General features: G+C 44.5%; 4 protein-coding genes across 14 annotated transcripts in view; 1 reads left to right on the top strand and 3 right to left on the bottom strand.

Annotated features, from left to right (window-relative positions):
- Nucleotides 1-160: 160 nt before the first annotated feature.
- Nucleotides 161-3,432, top strand: LOC130531185 (uncharacterized). 3 transcript variants are annotated; one of them, XR_008952030.1, is made up of 5 exons: nt 161-224; nt 881-1,105; nt 1,243-1,386; nt 1,558-3,247; nt 3,315-3,432. XR_008952030.1 is itself a non-coding variant. In XM_057043036.1 (4 exons), the coding sequence occupies exons 1-4, from the start codon at nt 167-169 to the stop codon at nt 2,358-2,360; spliced, it is 1,224 nt and encodes a 407-aa protein (XP_056899016.1). In that variant the 5' UTR covers nt 161-166; the 3' UTR covers nt 2,361-3,432. The 3 variants fall into 3 exon arrangements, 2 of the variants coding, with proteins under 2 accessions (XP_056899016.1, XP_056899015.1); XM_057043036.1 differs by having other exon boundaries at nt 1,249-1,386; nt 1,558-3,432; XM_057043035.1 differs by having other exon boundaries at nt 1,558-3,432.
- Nucleotides 3,433-4,092: 660 nt separating this feature from the next.
- On the bottom strand, nt 4,093-5,606 carry LOC130531184 (glyoxalase domain-containing protein 5-like). Its single transcript, XM_057043034.1, has 4 exons — nt 5,461-5,606; nt 4,967-5,113; nt 4,676-4,831; nt 4,093-4,594 (listed from the first exon to the last, which is right to left on the bottom strand). The coding sequence occupies exons 1-4, from the start codon at nt 5,515-5,517 to the stop codon at nt 4,457-4,459; spliced, it is 498 nt and encodes a 165-aa protein (XP_056899014.1). The 5' UTR covers nt 5,518-5,606; the 3' UTR covers nt 4,093-4,456.
- A 632-nt stretch (nt 5,607-6,238) lies between these two features.
- Nucleotides 6,239-11,215, bottom strand: rlim (ring finger protein, LIM domain interacting). 5 transcript variants are annotated; one of them, XM_057043032.1, is made up of 5 exons: nt 10,946-11,215; nt 9,712-9,934; nt 8,695-8,799; nt 8,328-8,623; nt 6,239-8,291 (listed from the first exon to the last, which is right to left on the bottom strand). In XM_057043032.1, exons 2-5 carry the CDS (start codon nt 9,878-9,880, stop codon nt 6,900-6,902), a joined length of 1,962 nt encoding a protein of 653 aa, XP_056899012.1. In that variant the 5' UTR covers nt 9,881-9,934; nt 10,946-11,215; the 3' UTR covers nt 6,239-6,899. The 5 variants fall into 5 exon arrangements, with proteins under 5 accessions (XP_056899012.1, XP_056899011.1, XP_056899008.1 ...); XM_057043031.1 differs by having other exon boundaries at nt 6,239-8,327; nt 8,364-8,623; XM_057043028.1 differs by having other exon boundaries at nt 6,239-8,623; nt 10,946-11,214.
- Nucleotides 11,216-13,523: 2,308 nt separating this feature from the next.
- The window catches only part of nexmifb (neurite extension and migration factor b), a 48,112-nt gene continuing 37,053 nt past the window's right edge, over nt 13,524-24,582 (bottom strand). For all 5 annotated transcript variants that reach the window (XM_057042515.1, XM_057042520.1, XM_057042516.1 and 2 more), the window contains one exon: nt 13,524-20,850. In XM_057042515.1, coding sequence (XP_056898495.1) covers nt 16,688-20,850 — 4,163 coding nt within the window. In that variant the 3' untranslated portion in view covers nt 13,524-16,687. The remainder of the gene's footprint in view (nt 20,851-24,582) is intronic.

The raw sequence follows: 24,582 nt of genomic DNA, 5'->3' as shown, positions 1-24,582 counted from the left end.
TGCTGGCCAAACCCCAGAGCTTTACACATGTGTGGACATCACATTTTGGGCTAGATTTCCCACAGTAATTAATTCTGCTTAACTGGGGCCTAATGGCCACATATGTGGATACTTACACCACCCCCTAGTGGTGTCAGAAGAGTACTACACTATACCGTGACTCAAAATGGCGGAGAACACGTTCGAAAATTCCGGTAGCAACTCCAAACAAAAATATCGACCAGGTAAGAGGTCCAGTCAAAGTTAATGGCTTATTCTTGTTTAGATTTGCATACAAGCATTGTAAGTTTGCTATGGCATACAAATTTGACAAAGTTTAGTAAAGGTATTGATGTAATATGCTGCTAAACCTGATGTACACATGTGTACAGAGGGACCGAAAATGTTATTTTTAGGGGTGGGCAAGTGGTGAAGCCTCACGAAGCACTGAGGCTTCCCCACTTCACCACTTTCCTAACAATTGTGTCGAAAAAGATTCAAAGCTTCGAGACTTCAGTGATGGGGATATCTGGTGGACAACCGAAGCCATAGAAACCTCCGAAGAGCACGACTGAAGCACCGGCACTGTTTCAATCCCATGACGCTAATAAAAGTTCATTGTGTGGTCATCCAGGTGTTTTGTTCATTCATAACAAATAATGATTATATTTCCATTACAATAAAATATGCCGATACTCCCCCCTTACTCTAAAAGATAAAAATAATAGTTTGTCATTTGTCTTATGTTTGATTTGGAATGATTTTTCACAGAAGCAGAACATTTATTTGTCCTCACAAACTCTAGAATGTCGCTTATTGGTGGTACTCGCCATGAAACTTGCCAAAATACTCTCACTCTTCAAATCTCTATCTCCTCACAAACCAACAATTTTATTTCCAGATCGTTTTTCTCTGCAAAGAGCACTGGAATTACTCAGTGCAATGGATGGAGACACGTCAGATTTAGATTTGTCTGACAATGATGACGACATCCTGGATGCCAGTTATCAACCCCAACCTCAGGAGCAAAGCAGCAGTGAGGATGAGAACAGTGGTGATGAGTACCCCATTCCACAGCCCACTGAACAGAGCAGGGGACGTAAACGTCTCCGTGGTGAAGATAATGGTTAGCCAAGACTTAGTGGATATTTGTTTATTTTAGGGCTTTAGGGCTAAGTTAATGTTTTAGAGGAGTACATAAAGGTACCGCACCATTCAATGTTTCTAGCAAAATGCCAATTCACAACACTTGCTGACATTCAGGGACAGGTACAGGTTCAGGCTATGGCGCGGCCAGATCCAACACTCCCAGAAGTAGCTGTCGAACTCGGCATGAGGCTGATTGCTCAAATGATGGCCCAGAAGAGCCAACAACAGGACCAAGCCCTCAGGGACAATCTTATGAAGGTAATAATAATAATGGTTCTTATTTTGGCATGCCTTGAAGGCAAATCATAAAATTTCATATAAATGTTCACTCAGATTCAACTATGTTATGCACCAATACACCTCAGTGAATTGCTTGTGTGAGTCGTCTTCGCAATAAGCACAATTTGTATTTTAATTCTTGTTGTGCAGGACGTGGAATGCGCTGGAGGGCAGCTCCATTGATGCCAAACCTAGTAGAGTTTAAGAATGAGGATGAAACTGAGCATGACCGAAATAGCTGGACCCCACTGAGCTATTTGGAACAGTATATAGATCAAGATTTAATGAAAACCATTGCAGATTGCACAAACGCTATGTCACTGAGTAGGAGTGGGGACCTACTCAAAACATCAGTAGATGAGGTCTACCATTTTTTTGGTGCCTGTATTCTGATGTCCTGTGTCCCATACCCCAAAATAAGAATGTACTGGTCCAAATCCTTCAGTGTCACTCCTATCACTGAAAGATTCACTCGGGACAGATTCTTCAGACTGAGACAATCATTAAAAGTCCTAATTGATGATGATGTGCCAGAAGACCTGAGGAAGCGGGACAAATTCTGGAAGGTGCGACCTTTCCTGGATAGGATTTTGCAAGGCTGCAGGTCTCAGACTCGGCCTGAATGCGTATCTATAGATGAACAGATGATTCCTTTCACAGGAACCTGTCCATGTAGGCAGTATTTGCCAATGAAGCCAAACCCTGTTGGCATAAAGAACTTTGTTTGTGCCACAACAGATGGGATTGTGCTGGACTTTGATCTCTATCAAGGTTCAGCTGCATTGCGCGAGCAGGTCGAAGAACCAGAGGGTCTGGGTTTGGGAAGTTTAGTAATGTCTCGTCTGTGTCAAACTCTGCATCGTGGCACAAAAGTGTACTGTGACCAGCTCTTCACAAGCATCCAAGGTGCGGAGCAAATGCTGAAAAAGACCTGTACATTACTGGTACAGTAATGAAGAACCGGGTCACTGCAGCAGTGCAGAAGTTAACTACCGATAAAATAATGCAAAATTCAGGAAGAGGTACTTCAAAAGAAGTTTCTACCAAAGATGGACAGTTGTGTGTCGTGAAGTGGTTTGACAACAAACCAGTTCTAATGATATCTGCTGTTCATGGGACACAGCCTGAAGACACCTGCCAGCGCTGGGACAAGAAACAAAAAAAATGTGTCTGTCTCCCGACCATGCATTGTTCGGGAGTACAACCTCAAAATGGGTGGAGTTGACCTGATCGACAGAATGATTAGTTATTATCGAATGAGCAGCCGTACTAAGAAGTGGACATTTAGGATGCTAATGCACTTTACAGATCTGGCTTTAGCCAACAGCTGGCTACTCTATCGGAAAGATCTGGCAACGTGTGGTGCACCAAGGAAGAGCATCATGCAGTTCCTGGAGTTCCGCATTGACGTGGCCAGGACCTTCTTGGCCCAGCATCATAGCCAAGAAGATGATGCAGACTTTCCAGAGCTGTCAGAGGGAGAAGATGACTCGTTAGAAAGGAAAAAACGTCCAGTGATGGCAGTGCCCCATGTGTCTGTCCGCAGGAGGGCTAATGCACATCTCCCAGAGATGGTCAACATGAAGAATGCAGCACGATGCAGAGCAGCAGGCTGCACAGGGAGAACCCGAGTGCGTTGCGTGACCTGCAAGGTGTTCTTGTGCTTACAAACCGAGCGCAACTGTTTCTTAGAATTTCATAAATAGATGTGACAGACATATGACGTGTTATTTTGTTTTGTTTTTTGGGCTGTGATGTTAAAACATGTTCAAAACTATGTTTGTATGTGTTATTAATAATGTGTTATTATTGTCATTACAGTCTAACCTGTTCAAAACATGTTCAAAACTATGTATGTGTTATTAATGTGTTATTATTGTCATTACAGTCTAACCTGTTCAAAAAAGGTTCAAAACTATGTTTGTATGTGTTATTAATGTGTTATTATTGTCATTACAGTATAACCTGTTCAAAACATGTTCAAAACTATGTAAATAAAGAGTTTTTCATTCTATTACACAAAAACTGTATTATTGATTTTTGTGCTTTATGGTAATTCAGACCAAGTGTACACATATGTGGCCATCATTTTTCTCTAAAACTACATCATGTCAAAAGATGATGCTTAGTTTTTATACTTATTGGGTTCCAATAAGCCCAAATAGCAAAGAGAAATAAAAATGCATATCAAACAAGAGCTCGGGTCTTAAGAGGTTTTAAAGTTCGGCCATCATACCTGTGTAGACCTGTATTAAGCTCAGCGTTGGCGACACCACGGGGAGAAAATGGACACCTTTTTAGGCTCCGTGCGAAGAGCTGGCGGCTGGTATTGCTGCAGTACCATAACCTGACCGATAAGTGGAGCTGATGGAATTTACCACAATGCTTCTATTTCAAACAAAACTGTCCTGTGTCTCCTGATATGTTCCTCTGCAAACTGAACTGAACACACAAACATGTCATAACCTGCTGGGAAATGTACTTATTCCATAGCAAACTCACTACAAACACAACTCATCCTCAGAGGCAGACGCTGTAATCTCGCATAAGATAATAAAAGGATAATAGAATAATACTGAGAAAGTTTCCATCTTTGCTGTCATATTAGTGACGTTACAATTTTTAAGTTCTGATGAACAGCAAAATGAAGCGTTTGGACTGGCTCAGCTTCGCATTTTAGTGACAGATTAATAAGATCACTGATGAAAAAAAACGACCACAAAAGATCTGAACAGATGAATGCGTGTCAAAAAATACATATTCATTAAAAAATTCAAACAGGTAACTCAATTTTAATCTACACTCTTGATAATTGGCACTTGATACAGAGAATTGTACATTATTTTACTTAGTAAAGTACTCATTCGTCAAACATAGTAATTTAACATAATCTCTGGAAATTCGTTGAGCTACACTGTTCAGATCAAAACTGATCCTGAAACAGTGAATTGTATTTGAATTTCTATTTAGTATTTGTCTGTTTCTGAGAAATAAAAGAAAGAAACAGTCTGGTGGTTGGAGACATTTCTGTGTAAAAGCCAAAGTCTCATTAGGAGCCCTCTGATGGCTGCATATAGTTGGACACCTCAATGAGATTGTGGTCTGGATCCCTGAAGTACAGGGAGGTGATGGTGCCCACAGCTCCAGTCCTTTCCACTGGACCCTCCTCAATCTCAACGCCACAGGCCTAAAACAACACCGTAAATGAACCGAGTGGACTTTATCTCAAAGTATCACCCAGGAAATGTGGTAGCAGTGGGTCAAATACCTTCAGATGTGCAGCTACTTGGGCCAGAGGGGTTCTGGTTATGAGACACAGGTCAGCGGAGCCTGAAGTTGGATGCTTTGCTTTGGGCTCAAATTCCTGCCCCAGCTGGTGAAGGTTGAACTTCTGCTGGCCAAACCCCAGAGCTTTACGGTTTCCCTTAAAACACAAGAAATGTGTTTCCGCGCTGCCGCAGGACAAAAATGGAACACCCAAAGTCTGCCCTCTACTAGCAGCTTCTTCAGCCTGACACGTGTTGATATGACCTAAGTGTCATGGTAACTTCTGACATACCTTAAAAGTGATGACCTGCATGCCGAGGGTCGTGGTGTAGAAGTTGACCGTGTCTGGCACACTCTGCACGGTTAGAACTAAATGATCTAAATGGCTCACTTCAACTGGGCAGGTCGTTTTTAACCTGAAACCCCCGACAGTGACTGTCTATAAAGGAAACAATGATTAAATTGCGCGCCTTAAATATCGCTGTCAATTAGGTAAAAAGGGTGTTAGCGAAACAACGCTACTCAGTGGCCAAAGGAAGTACTGCAGTCAGTATCCACATATCTGCTCCTATCCTTGTATAAAAATAATTGATCTACTTTATACGACATTAATTTTCAAATTTCCCCCGATACTTTCACCGTTATTAGTTATCTGCGCTGAAGAAATCCTCTAATTCTGGTTGCAGGTGACCGATTTTCGTCCAGTGACATGTGAACGTCGAGAGTTCCACTCAAAAAAATTTTCACATATATATATATATTCTTACAAACATTGAACTATGGTACCTTAGAATGGTTTCTCTGAAAGTTCCACAGACACCTTCCCACTGTCCGAAGCGCCATCCTCGCCGGAGAAGAACTAGTTAGTCAACTAGTTACTTCCTGGTTTTCTGACCTGTGGACGTGAAACTCGGCGTGACGTCACAAACGATGTCCGCATTTTCTTCACCTTATTTGATTTTTTCCGAGCTTAAGTCCGTTTATTTTAATGTATAAAATATAGCCAGTATAAAAACAACTATTTATTATTTACTTTAGCATAAGTTTAATCCACACCAGTCAACGTGTTCAGAGGTCAATACAGGTTTTGTATGGAAGAGCGTGACGTGAAATTCTGACCTGATTTGAATTCATGAATATAATCACTTTGCAAATGCAGTCTAAAACCCACACATTTCATTTATGCTTATTTGACTTTAGATCCAATTTTTGCTCTAAGAAACAAACAAAAAAAACACATTAGAGTGAACTCAGAAACATGACAGCATGGCCGGTGCACTTTCCTCTTCATTGCCAAGTCTTTTGAATGAAGCTCTAAATAGAATTAAATTAGATTCAGCACATTTTAAAAACAAGTCTTTGCTTCGAACGGTGACCACGGGTGATCCAGGCTTTCCACCTGTACACCAATGGTGTTATAAATGCAAAATAAAGAAAAGCAGGAGTTCAAATTAACACATATTAATTAATAGGACTAAAACAGTACAATCACTTGTTTCCAATATCACTCACTTTCAATAAGAAAATAAAGACGGCTCCAGAACAGACTCCCTGGACTTTCACACATTTTTCAAGACCATTTAATGTTCAACTCTATATGCACCTTTAATATAGATGAGTTTTTTTTACAGGCGAATTAAAAAGAACAAGACACAACATACATTTCAAGTCCTTGTCCAGTATCAGGCGGACATAATCTTCAAATTGTTGACTGCACAATCCCCTCTAGACATGGATTCTTCCATCTGCAGACTGGTGGCAAAGGCGCTCTAACTTCTCGTGACATTATTTGCAATTCAAAAGCAACTCACTGATACAAAGCATGATGACTCAAAAAGTTTACAAGCTTATTTACAGCTAATACTTTTAAACTGGTGCAATAACGCCCTAATATCGAATGCCTGGTGTCCATGTGTGTGTGTGCGTGTGTGTGTATACGGAGCGTGCTTACACAGAAACAGCCTGTGTGCCCGACCCACCTGCAGGCTGGTGTCAGCGGGCTTTTCGGTCCGAGTGAGAGCAGAATTTACTGTGATGCGATCAACTGTTGGCTCACTACAGGGTCAAACAGCATGCTGTGTTTGTGCCTAACCTTGGACAATAAATAGCATACTACAAACGGCATGGAGAAATCAAATCTAATGGGTGACTTCAGGATGATCAAACAACGGTATAAAGAGTGAACAGTGTCCTATGGGTTATTACCAGGCCCGCGGGCTGACGGGCTAAACCACGCTCTCTCGGTTAGCTGAAACCAACACGGCCCTGCGACAAATGGGGCAAGTCGAGTTCTCAGACAGCCAGCGGTCGATGCAGTGCACGTGGTACTCGTGAGAACAGGGAAGTTTCCGTAGCTTGTTGCCTTCTGCGTACTCCGTTATGCACACGCTGCAAGTCTTCAAGGCGTCGCTCTCGCCAAAGCTGCGCATGGAGAGGTTGTCTATCTGCTCTTTGGTGAGTCCTTGGGGCTGATCGTCGTCGTCGTCGTTCAGGAGGAAGAAGTGGGCGAGCCGAAGGAAGGGCAGCGAGCTGGGCTCCTCCAGGCCGGCAGGGGGTCGGGGTCGAGCTCTGCCGCCGGAGGAAGGTGGAGCAGCAGCGAGGCCTTCGTCCACAGGAGGCTCGGCTCTCCTTGCTCTGGCTCCTGCTGCTACGGGAGGCTCGCCGTCAACGTCGGTGGCGGGAGCAGCGGCGGGGGCAGGGTTGTCGCTGTTGACAACGTCGGCGTGGTCAGTGGAGGGGTTGGCCCCGCGGGTCGAGTCTAAAGAATCAGAGTCTGAATCCATGAGGTAGCCCAGTTCCCCGAAACCAGTCATGATCTGGCGGATCATAGACTGGAGGGCCATTGACGTGGCCTCGCCCAAACTGGCGTCCGAGATTCTACGGATGGGAATGCGAATTGTGCTGATGTAAGTCCTTACGCCGGCCCGTTCGGAGCGCGAGAAAGTCCTGCGGAACCCACCTCGCTCGCTCTCATATAGAAACGTGTTGTTTGAGTTCTGGGAGCGTGAGCGCGTGCGACTGGCAATGCTGTCTCTCTGCCGATACTCGCCCGGGCGGACGCGGCGCACCTGCAGATCGAGCATAATAGTCGGAGGGCGGCGACCCGAAGCGCCGCCTTCTGCCGCAGTAGCTTCACCTTCCTGGGAGGAAACATTTGGGGCTTCGGGGGGAGATTCCACAGACGCTCTAGACAGCTGAACATCAGCATCACCGGTGCTCTGCCTGGGGATGTGGTGTCGAGTCCGAGAACTGCCCTCAACCTGAGGCACAGGGGCAGAGTTAGCGGCCGAGTTTGGGCCGAGAGAGCTGTAATTAGAGAGACCGTCCAACTGGTCCAGGTTTAAAGGGGAGCGACTCCTGGCTGTTCGGGTTCTCGTCCTGCGCGGCTCCGTACTGAGGCTGCACGGCCTCCGTAATCCTCTGCGTGGGGAAGGAGAGAGGGGGCGCTGTGCCGGTGGGGAAGCGGGTGACACCGTCTCTTCTACCTCTGGCTCTGGTTCCACAATTACAGCCATCTCTTCAACGACCGGTTCCTCGACTACTTCTGTCTCCATTGGAACCTGTGGCGCAGCATTCGCCGCCGCCTCTGGACCGACAGGGGCCATCTCAGGGGCCATCTCAGGGGCCACCTCAGGAACCACCTCAGGAACCACCTCAGGGGCCATCTCAGGGGCCACCTCAGGAACCACCTCAGGGGCCACCTCAGGGGCCACCTCAGGCGTCTGCTCAGGTGCCTCCTCCCCTTCAGCGGCGGCCTGCTGTTCGGCCAGGTCTCGGTTCACGCTGATCTCCAGGCTGAAGTGAAAATCGCCGCTGTTGGGGTTTGTGTGGCTCACGGCTCGCCACGACTGGTTTCCACGGTGCCCAGTTCTGGTTGTGTTGCCCGGCTGCCTGACTGTGTTCAGCCAATCCAAGAGACTGGCGGAATCCTCAGCACTCTCAGTTGGCTCTGGGAAAAGTCAGCAGCGTCAAGAACCATGTCTGCAACACCAAACTGAGGGCAAAGAGAGCCAATCTTACCGATAGGTTCTTCTCCCCGATCGTTACTGGGGGCACTATTTTGCTGCTCTTGGCCTTCTTTGACTTGCTGGAGTCTACTTAAGAGCTCATCTGCTGTTGCCTCTCCTGGATAACACAACATATGTATATTATTTTCAAAATTCTGTTAATAAAATGTGATTACACCCAGCCGACAAATTCCTCGTTGACCAAACGTCTCTAGTCAGACCTCCCCTGCGTGTGTGAGGACGATGTTCCAGCATCACTGATACATCCACTCATTTCCCAACTCCAAAGGTGAAAAGTTCTTAATTGGAGCATAAAGCACCCCAAAAGCTTTGGGACCCTTTAGCAGAATATGCAGGGATTCATTTTTTTACCATGAACCCAGGATCAACCTTTTGTTTTGTCACATTTATGTCAGCAGCCTAACTGGTGCCTGAATAAAGATCCCAGTAACCATCTCCAACACAAACTGTCATTGTCCGCCACATCCATGTGACTGACTTTGGTGCAGTGGCACGACGTGGTCAACAAAAACACAATTCCTGCAAAAGAGGTTGGAAGGATTAAGACACGGGGCATTTCTTGGTTAGAAGCAGCTACAGCTTTACAGTTGCAGACAGACAAAAATGGGGTAAAAGTCTGCACTTTATTAGACCACAGGGCTGTTTTCTTCTAACACGGCATCACGACAATACTGAAAACCACCAGACTTACCAGGGCATGCCATTCTCCCTCCAATGCCCTCTCCTTGCAGGTTGCTCCACTAAAGGATGCTCCAAACTTACATCCCCCTTCCCACTGTCCTGGGACAGAAATGGATTGGGCGCCTTCAGTCTCCGCATGCTGTCGCACTTTGACCAAAGTAAGACACTAGAGACAGCCACTATATAACAGCAGTCTTTGCTTATTACTTATTAGAACATATGCTCATACTGGGAACCTTAGAGTTCATTTTAAATGTTATCTCTGCTCCCCAGACACACACAGTTAAGCAACACTCACAGATAAGTATTGTAAAGGAGGGTTTAATACCTGGGGTGCCTAGCAGGTTGTTGTCTCTCATGAGGCGATAGTCCTCATCGCTGAGATTGTTGACAAACTGATAGAAGGCCTCCTCTCGGCCCAAACGGTCCTGCTGCCTCCTGCGGAGCGACTCTGGCCGGTCACCGCCATTCTGGTCTGAACTGTCGGAGCCCTCCATTGATTCAGAGAGGAGGGAGGTGAATGAGCTCCAAACTTCAGCAACGTCCAGCAGCTGCAGGATGTAATAAGAATACAGAAGATACAGATTAGCATAGGCATTATATATATATATACACACACACACACACACACACACACCACAAACAATAGCAGTGATTGAGCACCAAACGTTTAAAAGAAAGTGTCTCTTGCAAATCATTAATCGAGTAAAGGGGGGGAAGGCTTTTTTTGTCACACCAGTGTCATCAGCAAATGTCAGGACGGAATTTAGTCACTGGTTCCAAAGGTTTCTGACATTAACAAACGGAACTTCTTAGCTACCCGAGTGAGGTCATGCAATTATAGAACTTCATTTTCACAATATGGCACATTCTTCAATCGGGTGTGTTTTACCGGCATAAATACAGAGTATTTGTCCAAGAAATGATAAAACAAAATGGCCATCATGTAGCCAAATACACGCTAGCCCCTCAGCAGTTAGCATTATCCAAGGATGCGAACTGACATCTACTACCGGGAATATCTAATACCCATTAACAAACTGATTATAAATAAAACAATTATACTTCATTATACCTCTGACGTGGTTCAGATTTGTGTGCTGTTCCTAATTGGATTCCCGAGGAGATCACCCGAATCCGAGAATCCAAAAACTTTCCCTGTGCTAACGCTAGTTAGCTTCAAATGACCGATTGGCTAACTTGCATACACTACCATGGGGGGATCTAAGGTTAGCTGTGACTATCTTAGCAACGAACCCCGCAAATCTGTCCCCATCGCATGTATACTTACCAGGGATATCGGTAGTGTGAGGATAATGTATCAATTGCATTTTTCCTATCGGCACTGGCTGTTTGATAAAGGCAAAACAAGGTTATGTCTGAAGAAGAAAACTTTGCCAACGTGCTAAAGCATCGCTGCCTGCTAATAATATGAACGGACGACGTCAACCGGTGACGTACGCGTCCCAAACCTAGCTAGCGAGCTAAACTTGGCTAGCTGGTGAAAATAAACATAATGTGGAATAATGTAGAGTCTGTCAATTTAAAAAGCATTCGATTACCTGTTCAGTGATGTCTGTAATAGCAGAATCGTACGCCCAAGTTCGACTCGTTGTTCAAAAATTCCACCGAAAGAGGCCTGATTATGTAGCTTAGAGCGATTTCAGGATTCCATTTTCTTTCTTTCAGGAAGGCAACAACGATCGGACGCAGGGTCCTGAGGGTTAATACACCCTCGGTATATTCTGACAGGCAGACATTTCGAACGCTGTGCGCGGAGACGGGAGCGCGCAGGAAGGGAATTTTGCCTTACAGGTGATACCCAGGAAATAATTCACACGGAGGAACACGGATATATTTGGAAGGCGAGTGTTGTCAAAATGTTGTTTGCGTGCTGCAGCGCCACCACGTGGTTACAAATGTATAGACTCGTCCTCTCTGCGCAATAGGAGATAATAAATGCGCGCACACAGCCAGTTTGAATAAAATCAAATCCAACCAAACCACATATTGCCTGACTAATTAATTTAATAAAGACAAAGAGCCCTCAACTTAAACAAAATCCTACACTTCAGTGAAACTGGGGAAACGATTTGTGTTTATGTTTTTCTACATTGGCATTTTAGCTGTTCTATAAAGCAATAAAAGCAAGTTGAGCCATTCAATTGGTCATAACGTCTGACATTTATGCCTTCTTTTTTTTATCTCCTAAAGCGGCAACAGACATAAGATGATTAAATGATCCCCACTTTGTCAGAAACCTGCTGATTATTGAAACAAATGATCTCTATATAATAAATAATAATTTCGGACAACCTGAGTCACGAAACAGTTTTACAGGAAAATTTAACATTTTCCTATTCAGCTGTTTAGAAATTAAGGAAGTAACCATTTTCATCACGTATTTATAGACATCTATGATGTGATGGTGAACTTAAGTCTCAGCTGTAGTGAATGGGAGAAAGGATTGTTTTGTCTCCAGATACCGGTTACACACTCATTTTCAGCCTAACTGTGTAATCTCATGATTCACTTTGTAGTTGTGACTACAGGAATAGTACAACCATAAAATCGGATGGTTTGATCATTGGAAGCAACAGAAGGTTGTTTTCTCCTTAGACGGTCAGTACAGAGCAAATCATTCCAAAACCCCAAAATGTCTGCATGAACATTAACAAAAACAGAAGAAAGAGTCCATCCATTCATCCATTCATTCATCCAGCCATCAACTAATAGTTTATTCCTGATCAGGGTCAAAGGGAGTGCTGGAAACCCAAAAACAATTTTAAAAAATCCCTGCATAAAAAGTTACGTGCAGTCTGGCAGGCAGCTGTTTTTATATTAAACTGTTGGTGGCATATTTTAGAAATAAAATCCCTCTTTCTGCAGTGTGTTGTTACCTGGCAGTAGTGAACATTGTATACGCTGCTGTTAAGGTCACAGCTGTTATATATTTAGCCATAGTTTTACCGATGGCTGCTGTAGAGTACGCTATCGACGACTGAGCATCTGATTTAGTGGCCTCCCGGCTTGCCCTTTGACGACCTTGTCAACATTTCACAAGCACAGAAAAACAGCAGATTTTCAGCTTTATACCTGAGTGTTTTCTGGCACATCTGTGGTGGGTTTTAAATAGCTCATTGGCATGTGGGGGTATGTTTTCTTACCAAGCTGTAAAGAAAATCCATATGGGAGGGATTCAGAATCAGATTTACCACTGGGATTTGTGGTTTTCACTGGGCTGGATGCAACAACCTGGTAAGTGAAGCTTTGCGATAGTCAAAGAAACACTTTTGCATTGGAATTTTACGTGGCACAAAATGAAAACACTCTAGTATTGCTAATATAGAAAGCACCCTGAATTTTGCCTTACATTATCGCTCTCCTTAATGAGACTCTGCAAAGGTGTGAGCAGGCGCTAAAAACAGGGTCTCATTTTCCAACCACAAGTGTGTCTGATCCCTTCTATTACCATTTGCATCGTATCATTTGCCCACTCCCCGATCTGTTATGGGTGACTGAAGAACAAAAACAATGCTAATACCGCCTGACAATTTGGGAGGCGCACGTCACAGGATCTGTTTATGGTTTGAGTCTGTATCTCCAGCTCCAATTAGGGATGGCAGAGCGAGCAGCAGCGTGGACCGCAGCCGCATGGTTCAGCGCCGTGGAGGAGAATTCAACTCCAGCAATGCTCGACCCTGCGTGCTAATTAGATATGACATTAAAATCACACCAAGCTGACTTGAGCCGAAATTAAAATGCCTTTCATCCATGAGCTCCAGAAGGTATCCTCACCTAATCGCCGCATTTGTTGAAATGTGACTGCTTATATGGCCACGGAGAATATCCTTGACCTTTTTACGATTACATTTTTATCAACATCGAACGAATATAAACATTTTCGTCAGCCTCCAGGCATCAGCTTGGAGTTATTATCTTTCATTTATTATACGTATATAATTTTTTTAAAAATCTCCTCATGCATTTCGCTTTTTCTGCATTGCTTTGATTTTTCTAAAAGTTAAAAATCAAGAAAAGCTCTATTAAACAACAGGCAGAGTTTAATCTTGGAATACACCCACAGATATTTAACTTCTATTATAGTTGGTGGTCAAATAAAAACATAGCCCAAATCTCTTCAGAAAGCAGCATTCAAAATCTTATTTTAATTTGTATATTTACTCCATAAACATTATTACAAAACTCAGCAAGTTACCAATATTACATTATCACCATACAGGCTTGATCACAAATATTTAAAACCTTTGCAACAGTTACAACGAAACAAAAAGAAAAAAGAAAAGAAGAGAACAAAATCATACTCAAATAATTTACATGTAAATCTATAAAACAGCAAATTGTTCACAAATTATATTTTTTCTGAGTTTTCTTTTTTTTTTTCTTTGCTTATTTGTGTTTTGCACAGTAACACAACACTCCCACAACAAGATCATGGTCTTATTACAAAACTTCCAACAAAATGTAAATATTTCTAATTTTCTGTTGATACTTTCGTATTTTTGGTTTTTAAAACCAGAAACTTGTCATCGTATATCCTTTCCACTGCCCAGAGAGGCGCATAAAAGGTTACTCACACACACAAATACTTCACAGCACTTTCTAAGAAAAATATACACTTACAAAATATGTTACAAATTGGCACACAAAAAATATACAAGATTTTGTAGTGTCAAGAGTTCATTAAGATACCTTCTGGTAACAACTCTAGACAGTATATATAAAGCTTGGTAATCTTTTAATTAAAAGAGCAAAAGTAATTCCAATCAATGTCAAAGAATCATGAAGTGAATACATCAAACGGAACATTAGAATATACATTCATAAAGAGGGTTAGGTACCTAATCTAGTTTGCATTTCTTTTTTTCATCTTGTTAACTCTGGAAATAAAAGAAAAGAGAAAAAGAAAATCTGTAAGCTTTCTTAGCACCATTAACATGAGGCAGCTCAACAGTGGCACGTTTAAAACCCCAAAGAAGGAGAAACAAAAATCTGAACTCAGAGAAGTACATTCAATTTGACAACAGGCAGAAATGAGAGAAGGCAGACTAAATGGGCACGAGGCCCACATGGAGCTTTCCCATCAGCAGCTTGTCTTGGTCCTAACCCTGATACGCTGGGGGGGGGGGGGGGATGGGAGGAAAAAAAGAGGAAAAAACAAAGGATTATGGCAGAGAGGAGAGAAAACAGACAGAGAAATATTGATTGTGATCCTTGTCATATGTGAACTATCAATTACTGCATCAGAATGTGCCTGTTTCTACATCAAGCCTTCATTTGTCTGCACGTCTGTGTGCGGCATCATGTAATTACTGCCACATAATTAAAAAAATAAATGTCTAACATTCAAATGAAAAGAAAAGGAGGTCAAATGTCTGAAAAAAAGGCCTTTTTTAAAAGCAAAGGGCTCCACAAAAAAGGAATCAATTCAATATTTTAGGAACCATGCGTGAGGAAGTGACTGAGCCCAGACGGCAAGCTTTTATTATTAGTGATATTATTATCGTTATTTGTGCCTTCTGTGTCCCCTTTTTTAAGGTGCCAATATTTTCTGCCAAATCAAAAACAGTTAAAGACGGAGTACTAAAGAAAGAGGTCACATTTAGACGTGAGGTGGAAAGCAACCCAAAATGAAAACACCATTGATGCAGGTTCAACTCATTGGGAAATAAAATGAAGGATTACTCTCAAATGATCATTTCAGGTTGGAAAAAAAGAGTCTCACGTGGAGCCGATGCAAATACATGCTTCCTTCATTTACAATATCACCGATCTCGTTTTGCACTTAAAACTGCGTTCACATTCACATTTAATCGAGCTGCAAAAATGCAATGTTCATTCGCGACTGATGTGGACATCAGAATCTCTCTGAGGAATGGATTGGATTTTCAGTACAAAATGAGCTTTTCATTGAGGCACAGCCCCAACTGGCAAATAATTTCCTTGCTTACCCTCAAACATCTGCACTACGCGCTCCTTGGTCCAGAGAAAGCTTGTTTGAGCATCTCCTTTTTTGCCCCCCACGTGCTTCCTCTAAAGTGGCCTTCAGAGCAGATCTCCCCCTCTCCCTTCCTGCTTCTCAGTGCCAGACGATGTTGAGGTAAATTGAATTTGGCAAACAAAGTTGAGGGTGGGGAGGAATAAGGAGAATTTGGAGTCTTTCTGATTTGGTTTCGTGAGTGGCGGTGTACCACTGCCAGCTGTTGGTGCCTTTCATCGAGAGAAGAGAGAAAAGTCCCAAATAAATTCCTGTAGTGGCGAGTCTCTGTGAGGAACCTCTAACCCGAGCAGCTAATGCTCCAGTGGATAAAAAAAGAGCAACAGCCAATATTCACACACATAGATAAGAGGTCATTTACACAGCATTGTTACTTTTGGCACATTGATTTTTAAGATTATAATCTTTTTTTCTGTTTTTTTTTTTTGTTTTTTTTTGCAAATATTGCATGTCCCTGTACAACATTGACAAAAATACTCTGAGGGTGGAGGTTATGAATTGCAAAGGCGTAGAAATGTAAATTTTGATAAATGGTTCGTCTAAACGCCAAAACGAAAGAAAAACAAAACAAAAAACAGCTCAACTCGATAAAAAGAAAAAGAAAGTTGTTCCAACTCGTAGCGAAAAAAAAAAAAGACAATGTCTGATATGTCATCAATACAAAAATGGTCCCATCTTGTGTTTCAAGATGTCTTGGGGCTTAGATAGGGCTCATTAGAATTCCCTCTTGAAATGAGCCAGGCAGTGTATGAAGGACGGCAACAACTGGACATCCATATTCTGCATACAGAAACAGATGAAGAGGGGGATGCGTAGATGTCACTCAATGCATTTGTGTATATAGCTACATCTTTAGGGGAGGGGGAGATACATAATTCGGGGGAGCTAGTTCTGCTGAGAACACACAAAAACAAAGTTCCTCATCAAGGCGACAGAACAGTTTTCAAGGCTTATTCCTTTTTTTTTCAGACCAAGTAAACCAAAAACGACTATAAGAAGAACAAAGCAGAAACAACAAAAGCAAGAAAAATGCAGCCATGGTCATTTCAAATCTCAGTCAAGCTTGACACAATCACTCAATAGGTAGTTTGCAAAGTACAAGAAGTTTTTCATGCAGATAGTAATTTCCTCTTTGGGGAGGGTTAAAAGGAAGTGGGAGGAGTCAGGGGGAGACGTAGTACTCATGCAGCTCTGGCATAGCATCAGTGTAGGTATGCTTGGTGGGGGGACCGAACAGGTAGCGGGGAAAGCGAGAAGGGTTGCAACAGTGGCTGATAACAAAATATTACCTCAGTTTCTCAAAAGAGGTCATCAGTGCTATATCCTTGTTTGGGTCTCTCTCAGCTCGCTTCCCCTTCAGTGTCTCAATCCGAGGAAACTTTGCACTGGTTTTATGACGGTACAGCTTTTTATGGGCAGGCCCGGGATTTATAAAGTTGGGTTTATCGAACATATTGCACCCAAGAGCGAGCTGGGGGAAGAGAGGGTGAGTGGGGTTATATTTTGCCTGGGTTTTTCCTCCCTTGCCCCCAACCTTCCTGCCTCTCCCAGCCCCTGTTAACACAGCGCCTTTTTTCTTCAGGTCAGCCTCTGTACCTGCCAAGATTTTGAGGGTCTTTAGGTTGAGGCTGTTGGCCTCAGAGGGCATGCAGGCCTCAGACATAGGATTCCACAGTGGCTCAATGGAGGCCATCATGAACCTTTGGACCTCCGCCATGCCTGATACAATGTTGGACAGAATGTTGGAGGGCTCCTCAAATTCTCTCTGGTCGTCTCCCACCAGGGTGTTGCTCTCAGACCAGCCAGTGCCAGACCAGTCGCCAGTGCCGCTGCTGTCAGTCAGACTTGTGCCGCAACCACCGGCCTGGTTCTTTGCTGCCTTACTCTCCAACATGGCCTTAATTTTTTTAGTGGAGCGTGAATTCTGTTTCGGCGTCTTGACCTTATCTGATTTTGGAGCTCTGGGAGCCCGGACTTTCTTTGGACTCTGTCCTGCGCTTGTCTGTTTACAATTGCCTTTTCTCTTTGACTTAATACCTTTCTCACCAGCTAACATCTCAGCAGTCTGTTCATCAAACTCTGTACCTCCCAGCTCCTTTTTGTCAGCAGACACATCATGATTGTTAAAGTTGCGCAGTGGAAATTGACTGTCTTCCACGTTGTATGTGTTTGTTGTGTGCTTTTGTTGCCGCATAACTTCACAGTTCCACTTTACCTCCCTGTTGCAGTCCACACTCATGTCGTTCACATCTTGGTATTCTCCTGAATTCCCTGCTATTTTCACCTCACGCCCAACCACCTGGGGAGACAGGTTTGGGGTCTCGGGGGGCGAAAGCTCTGACAACGATGAGTGTCTAAATTTGTCAGGGGTGAAGTTAGAGATGTCCAGCAGGTCTGAGGACTCCCTGAGTGGAGTAAGGGCATCCACACTCTGCTGAATCACCACTTTAGGACTGCAGTGAGCTAAGAAGCTGTCTCTGCCCTCCTCCTCACCCTCACGCTCGCAAGACTTGAGGCTGAGGGAGCTGTAATTGCTGGAGGAGGCTGATAGAGAGCCCACTGAGTCATAGCTGATAAGCCTACCATTGTCTGTGCACAGGGAACCTCTCTGGTATTGCGCCTGGCCTTCTACAACGGCAGATTGACACACTTGCAGATCTGCTCCAGGCTGCAGCCCAGCCTCAGCCAGGTAGCTCTTCTCGTAAAGTAGTCTGTCAGCCTCAGGGCTCAGCTGGCTGTAGTTAGAAACTGGCAGGTTCTCATTCAGAGGCACGGCAGCTGAGAAGTCATTGGGCAAGATAGGAGTCTCAGGGGTCTCCGGCTCAAAGCTCTGGCTGTGACTTGCGCATAGTTGCGGGTGCCACATCTGCGGGAAGCTGGGGCAGTTTTGAGGAGACTGCTGGAGCTCGGACTCTGACGGTGGAGAGAGGACACAGCTCTGGGCCAGCTGCAAAGAAGAAAACTGTTTCTCCTCAAGGGATAGCCCCAGAGGATATTGCTGCCTAGAAGATTGCTGGGGGAAATAAGAGATAGCTGCTCCATTCGAAGAGTCAGAGGCATCTAACAGGGTCTGCAGGTAGCCCCCAGGGATGACAGGGACACCCGTCTCCACCCCCTCTGAGGAGGAAGCTTTGTCAGGAGAGCAGGTGGGTGAAACAAAGGGGTATTTCTCCTCAGACGTGTGAGCGGCGTTGGCACTGTTCGGAAAGGGGGGTTTGTCTGTTGTTGAGCTGATGCCTGCCTCGTCCAACCCAGCAGTAGGACCCTGTATCTGCGCCACGGCAACGGAGGCATCTGTTTCATTTGTCATGCTCTTTCCCTCCTCACCTTCTGCTTCTTTCATTTTCTTGCTCCTCAGTCTGGCTTCACTTTTGAATTTCCTTATCCTGACTATTTTATTTCCTCCCAATCGCCTCCCCTCCCTCTCCTCCCTCTCCTGGGAGCGACTCTTGGCTGTGACAGCGTGCATGATAGAGTTTGTGTCCAATGTCACTGAGAGGCCTGGGGGTGCTATTATTTCCTCTACCCTGGTGGTGGACTCTTCCTTAGTGACACCGCCATGGCCCCGTTCAGACAGAGGAGAGCACTGTGCTATTACTGATTGCTCCACTGTGTGAATCCTCTGAATCTTGAGTCTGTTTTCAATCTTGAATTTCCTTTTAGGATGACTGGAATTACAAAGGCGATGGTGGCGACCATTTAGATGAAAACCACGTTGTTGTTTATCCCTGGCAGCCAACATGAGCTGTTCCCGTCTCTCTCTTTGCCTCTCCTGCCAGAAGTCCTTCAGAGGAGCCAGTGTTTCATATTTGCTTAATGTGCCTGTGTTTAAGCTGACGGTAGCATCCACAGGGTCCAACTTTCCCACTTTCACAGACATTAATCTCTCTCCTTTAAACCTGTTGATGATGATGTACTTGATCACCACTGGCGGCTCTTTGCGATAGGATTTCCGACGTTTTTTCGGGCACCAGTCAACGTCCTCTTCCTCTTTTTGGCCAGCAGGAGCTTTCTCCTTTTTCTCTGCATTCTTTTCGCTCTCGAGCGAGTCAACGTCATACAAGTAATCATCACTGTATCGTACCTTCCGTTTGGAACGTAAACCGTAGTTGAGAGGGTTAGAAGGGCTGAGTAATCTCTTTGAGTGGCCTTTTTTATACTTTCTCTCCTGCAGTGTGTCTGAGGAAGAGCCGGTGCAGGAGCTGTCGTCGCTGAATTCGCCTGATTCCTCGGTAGAATTGAAGTCCATTAAGTAGTTGACTTTCGAAGTTGACATTGGGGAGCCCTGGGAGCCATCAAGGGGGCTCCTACCACTGAAGTCCCCAGCCTTTTCATCATGGCCTGTCTCCAGGATGAGGTCCTCTGTTTTGGACTGAATCTCATCAGCACTTCTCTTTAAGACACCGGCTCCTTCCTCCTTCTTGGCGCAGTTAGCCAGGACACTTGGGAAGAAGTTGAACTGCGTCTCCTCCTGGAGCACATTTGTTTTTTCCCTCATGTTGTCTTGGAACGATTCATATCGGATTTTCAGCGAGCAGACATCGCTGCTTAAGGTTGAATCGTCGTCTTCGTCGTCAAATAAATTGTCAACATCTTCCTCAGAGAAGAGGTTGACTGACAGCTCATTCTTCGAACAGAGGTCCAACAGCTCCATCTTACTCTCACTGATAAACGACTCAAAGTAACCCCAGTCCTGGCTGGCATTAGCCAGAAGAACCTCTTCTCCACTCACTTTGTCCAATAATAGTCCCTCATACAGGTTCTTAGCTGCTGCATCATCCTCTGGGTCATCAGAGTCCTCCATTGTTTTGTTTCCATCCTCTCTCTTGCCCTCACTTGGGGCTTTCGGCAGTGGAAAACTCAGTAGCTGGTCATTAAGGAGCTGTTCTCCATAATGACTCACTGCCTCCCCTGCATGGCTCAGGCACTGAATGCTGATGTTGTTGATGTCAGAGAAGTCTTCTCGGCTCACGTCCCCTATCCGAACGCTCAGCCCGGACTCCGTGTCAGTGTTACTGTTTGGGTCATGGGGTGGATTTTGGTTAGAACTGGGGCGAGTGGCATCACGGGTTTCGATGAAACAGCCAAGGCAGGTGCGGGCAGGTTGAAGGAGACACTCCTCTGTAAGGGCAGACACGGTACCAGGCTCCATCATTGTAGCTGACAGAGGGAGGTCAACGGGCAGCAGAGGGGAAGTCTTCTGGGCCGCTCCCGTCGGGCCCCAGGAGCTCGCAGGAGGATTAGGAAGAGTTGCAGGAGTGTGGTGAAGGTGAGGGACTACAGTTGAAGCATCACTGGGGGGATTGCAGGGGGCTACGGTAGGTGAGCTTTTCTGATGTGTCACGCAGGCCCGTTGTGAGGTTTTTGCAGCAGGAGCAGGTTGGAATGGAGTGAGAGCTGCATCAACGAGTCCGCACAGACTCAGATCCCCACCGGGCTCACATGCCCCTGCAGAGACAATAAAAAGACAACATATCAGCTCCACCAACTCTGTGAACTGTAACTGTTGGGTTAATATTACGTTGTTTTTGTCTGCAGTGAAACCGACATATCTCCTTGACGGCTGAACGGCAATTAGCATCAATTAACCCCCCACAACTCAGCGTGTCATTTTTTGATGCCATTCTTAATCATTAATACTTTCCTTTGAGACACGGGGGGCTGGCGATGTCAAGCTTGCCAAGATGAGCTGATTATTTTTTACAAAATTTCAAGATGGCATCTTGGGAATAGAATAATTTTATGTTCAATTATACATGACAACTTCATGTTGAAATATGACATAGGAGAAAATGTTAAATCTGCTTGGACTGCAGTTGTGTTTGATGTCACAGAACATTTTAACATCCCCGTGAAAGGAAAAGAAAGGAACACATTTTTTTGGATCCTGTATTAATAGTCACTGAATTTTACAGTAAATACAAACTTTTATTTAAAAGCAGGTTAGCTGGAAATATACAATAATAAGAAATGTCCTTTATAATTGGTTTTCTGTCAATTGTATTCACTCAGGGTGCAACTACCGTATAATAATAGTAATTTACCAGAGTATCATATGTCTTCCTTTATCAACCAAAAACTAATATATGAAATCAAATACATGCTGTCATCTTATGTTACCTCCCCCTCTTGTTAGCATTTCATCAGCTCGTAGGAGCTGCAGCTCAACTCTAAGGTAACATAATTACACAGATTGGCAGCAACAACGGCAGTAATGACTAAATTGAAAATAGGGTTTAACAATTTTCCATTGTGACAAAGTTTTAATCAGCTGAAAGCATCCATCTGATGAGCAACATTCAAAACCCAGGGAAGCGGGCTCGTTGCAGCAGGCAGAACGCTTTGTTTGCTCGGCGTGATTAGACGACAGCACTGGAGGCAGGTACACACACGGGATGCGACAGAACCATATGTTGGAGCCAGTATAACTAATATGATCCACACCTCCTCCCCCTTCCACTCCCAACCTACTAACACACTATTCTTCAAATTCAATTCTAAAAAAAATTGGACTCAAAGAAAGCAGATGACAATTAATGTGCACTCACAGAGGTTAACTACTGTTTTCGATTTTACCATGGATGCTCCTAATCACAGCTGAGATAAAATGTTAACACAGCTTATATAACCTCAGCCTGCAGACGGGTTGCACTTAAGTGCTTCCTATTAGATTGCGGCAGTTTGTGAGCTCAGTGTAAAACTGTGTTCCAAATTTACAGATTTTTATTTCTGTGGGGCTGATTTCCAACACTAGCCTGTCACATCTGTCAACAGGAGGATACAATAATAGGAATAAAAACTGGGTTAAAACAGGCACTTTATGTGAAAACCTTGTAAATCAGTCAGGACAAGGAGATGAGTGTTCATCTAATAAACCGGGATGACACGTATAAGGAACCTGCATTAAAACACGACGCCCCCTGGTGGCGACAGGATGGATGAATGGATGAATGGATGAATGGATGAATGGATGAATGGATGAATGGATGAATGGATGAATGGATGAATGAATGAATGAATGGATGGATGGATGGATGGATGTGCCCGGAGGATTATATGAAAAGAAAGGGTTTTATTATGTAAAGCTTACCTACCAGTCTTAGATAACTCAAAAATTAAAAAAAATCGAGTGTTTTAAGGAGAAAGAAAAGCCAACAAAAGAGAGAAATTATGCAGGGGGGAGGGGGGGGAGGGCGATTCCAGGCTCTTAGGAAATCCAAAATCTCACTAATTTTGAAACGAGTGGGTTTGGAATTGCAAAGAAACATTAAACTCGTACCGAATGGCTCGTTTCCTCAGGGTTTACAATAGATTTACAATCTCTCCCCTCCACTGTGTGTGTACATCCAACTCTCTGGTGTGCGCCTATTTGAGAGCTGATGCACAAGTGCGTGTGCCCTCATGCGTATGTGTGTATGTATGAGAGAGAGTGACAGAGTGTGAGTATTGGCTTGGGGGTATAGTGTTATCGAGAGGCCATCTGTCTCCAGCTGGACCATTAGCTCTTCAGCTGTTCAGAATGTGCCACAGATCAGTCAGTCAGACAGGTAGAACACACACACACACACACACACACACACACACACACACACACACACACACACACACACACACACACACGTGCACACAAACAAGGTCTAATGGCAATGAGTGGATGGGACAAATCAGCTTTGACGTTAGAGGTCAAAAGGGGAATCAGCACCCTTATATATGTTATACGCTACGGTATAATATGTGAAATGTCCACCAGTTAGCTTGAGAAAGAGCAGCTCGTTCAAAAGTGATGCTTCATACTAAGATCACCCGACCAGTTAACACAGCAGAAGAACGTTTGGCTGGATGTGACATAGCTCATAAATTTGGCATGGACCGACACTACGGAGCATATGGAGGGACCCCAGCTGCTGGCAGGAGGCGCTGATCTTATGATCCCTGCAAAACCCAGCCGTGCTAGACAGCGAAGCCGCCGCCAAACTGGACCAGACCGGTCCAGCGAGTGCTCGGGGTACTGGAAGTTTGGCCTGCCTTTGTCTGACACTCGGAGCTCTGTCGTGGTCGCCTGTGGTACACCTAAGCTCTGTGCCAGGTGGCTCTGCGGGGAGATGAATGCTCGGTGAGGGCCACGTCGGGGTGCGGAGACGCGCTGGAGCCTGCGGCCGTAACAATTAGTGTCTGACTCCGTACACGTGGCCACGCGTGCACAGCTATGCTGTGAGACAAAACCCAGCAACCTGTTCCCACATATGTGCTGACTGCCTTTCGCAGATTTCATAAATTCAAACCAGAACCACTCAAATGTCCTAAACCCATGATGCAAAAGTATAGTTCCGTGCATGTGAAGATTGCTGACATCACCCTTTCTTCATTTGAACTGATCCCGCCCCCCTCCTTCTCATCCCCCTCTCATCTCCTTTGTCACCCTTTTCTGCAGGCTGTCGTCTTCGCCTTATCCTGGTTCTATGGAGGCTTTCTCGCAGTCATAAAATGCAGAGCGAGCTCTTCTGCAGCTCAGCCACCTGGGGCGATTATCCAGCTGTTTCGCCAAAACCAGAAGCCGCCTGCTGCCTGGGCTCCAGCTCATGTGATATATTTGTGCATGGGGCGAGGATCAGTCCGGTAGCCGGTGCGGCACGGCCATGGCTAACTGCAGTACGGTTATTGGTGATCTACTTTCCTCCTCAGTGCACTTTCTTTTTCCTCCCTTTTCCTCCAAAAGAACAGGCCTGAGGTGGGGATAATCTGGATTGTCACAGGGAGCCTGACACGCTGAACCTGACAACAGCACAGACACAGAATAAGCCCCCCTGAAGGATCAGCAACCTCTGGTCCAGGAGGACAGGACAGAGTCATGGCAGATGCAGGATTTCAGGCAGTTTTTCGTGGGACTTCATGAAGAAAGGGTGAGTGGGCAGGTCTCAAGGGCCAGAGTGGATCCATTTCACTGTCGGAAACACTCCATGACAAATAGGTGTGTGTACAAGCTATAATTGTGTCAAATTTGAGGCTTTCACAGCTATATGTGTAATATATATATATATATATATATATATATATATATATATATATGTAATTTGGAATGTTTCTCATTTATTTAAGATAAAGTGAAATTGCTTGGTTAGTTTTGTCCAACTGGTCCAAAGAGCCCAGTACTGATTGAGTAATCTGATTTAAGACCAGCAT

Source organism: Takifugu flavidus, chromosome 9 (genome assembly GCF_003711565.1).
Source record: "Takifugu flavidus isolate HTHZ2018 chromosome 9, ASM371156v2, whole genome shotgun sequence".
Classification (NCBI taxonomy): domain Eukaryota; kingdom Metazoa; phylum Chordata; class Actinopteri; order Tetraodontiformes; family Tetraodontidae; genus Takifugu; species Takifugu flavidus.
Note: the sequence above shows the minus strand (reverse complement) of the source record. Positions and strands in the feature narration are given on the sequence as shown.

What these genes read in the sequence shown, in the direction of transcription:
- LOC130531185 (XM_057043035.1), top strand. Translation starts at nt 167, where the DNA reads ATGGCGGAGAACACGTTCGAAAATTCCGGTAGCAACTCCAAACAAAAA. An exon ending in CAAACAAAAATATCGACCAG is followed by an intron (nt 225 to 880) that starts GTAAGAGGTCCA and finishes TTTTATTTCCAG; the next exon opens with ATCGTTTTTCTCTGCAAAGA. An exon ending in TCTCCGTGGTGAAGATAATG is followed by an intron (nt 1,106 to 1,242) that starts GTTAGCCAAGAC and finishes GCTGACATTCAG; the next exon opens with GGACAGGTACAGGTTCAGGC.
- LOC130531184 (XM_057043034.1), bottom strand. Translation starts at nt 5,517, where the DNA reads ATGGCGCTTCGGACAGTGGGAAGGTGTCTGTGGAACTTTCAGAGAAAC. An exon ending in TTCAGAGAAACCATTCTAAG is followed by an intron (nt 5,114 to 5,460) that starts GTACCATAGTTC and finishes TTTCCTTTATAG; the next exon opens with ACAGTCACTGTCGGGGGTTT. An exon ending in AAGTAGCTGCACATCTGAAG is followed by an intron (nt 4,595 to 4,675) that starts GTATTTGACCCA and finishes GTGTTGTTTTAG; the next exon opens with GCCTGTGGCGTTGAGATTGA.
- rlim (XM_057043028.1), bottom strand. Translation starts at nt 9,880, where the DNA reads ATGGAGGGCTCCGACAGTTCAGACCAGAATGGCGGTGACCGGCCAGAG. An exon ending in CAACCTGCTAGGCACCCCAG is followed by an intron (nt 8,800 to 9,711) that starts GTATTAAACCCT and finishes TGTGTTATCCAG; the next exon opens with GAGAGGCAACAGCAGATGAG. An exon ending in TCGGGGAGAAGAACCTATCG is followed by an intron (nt 8,624 to 8,694) that starts GTAAGATTGGCT and finishes GACTTTTCCCAG; the next exon opens with AGCCAACTGAGAGTGCTGAG.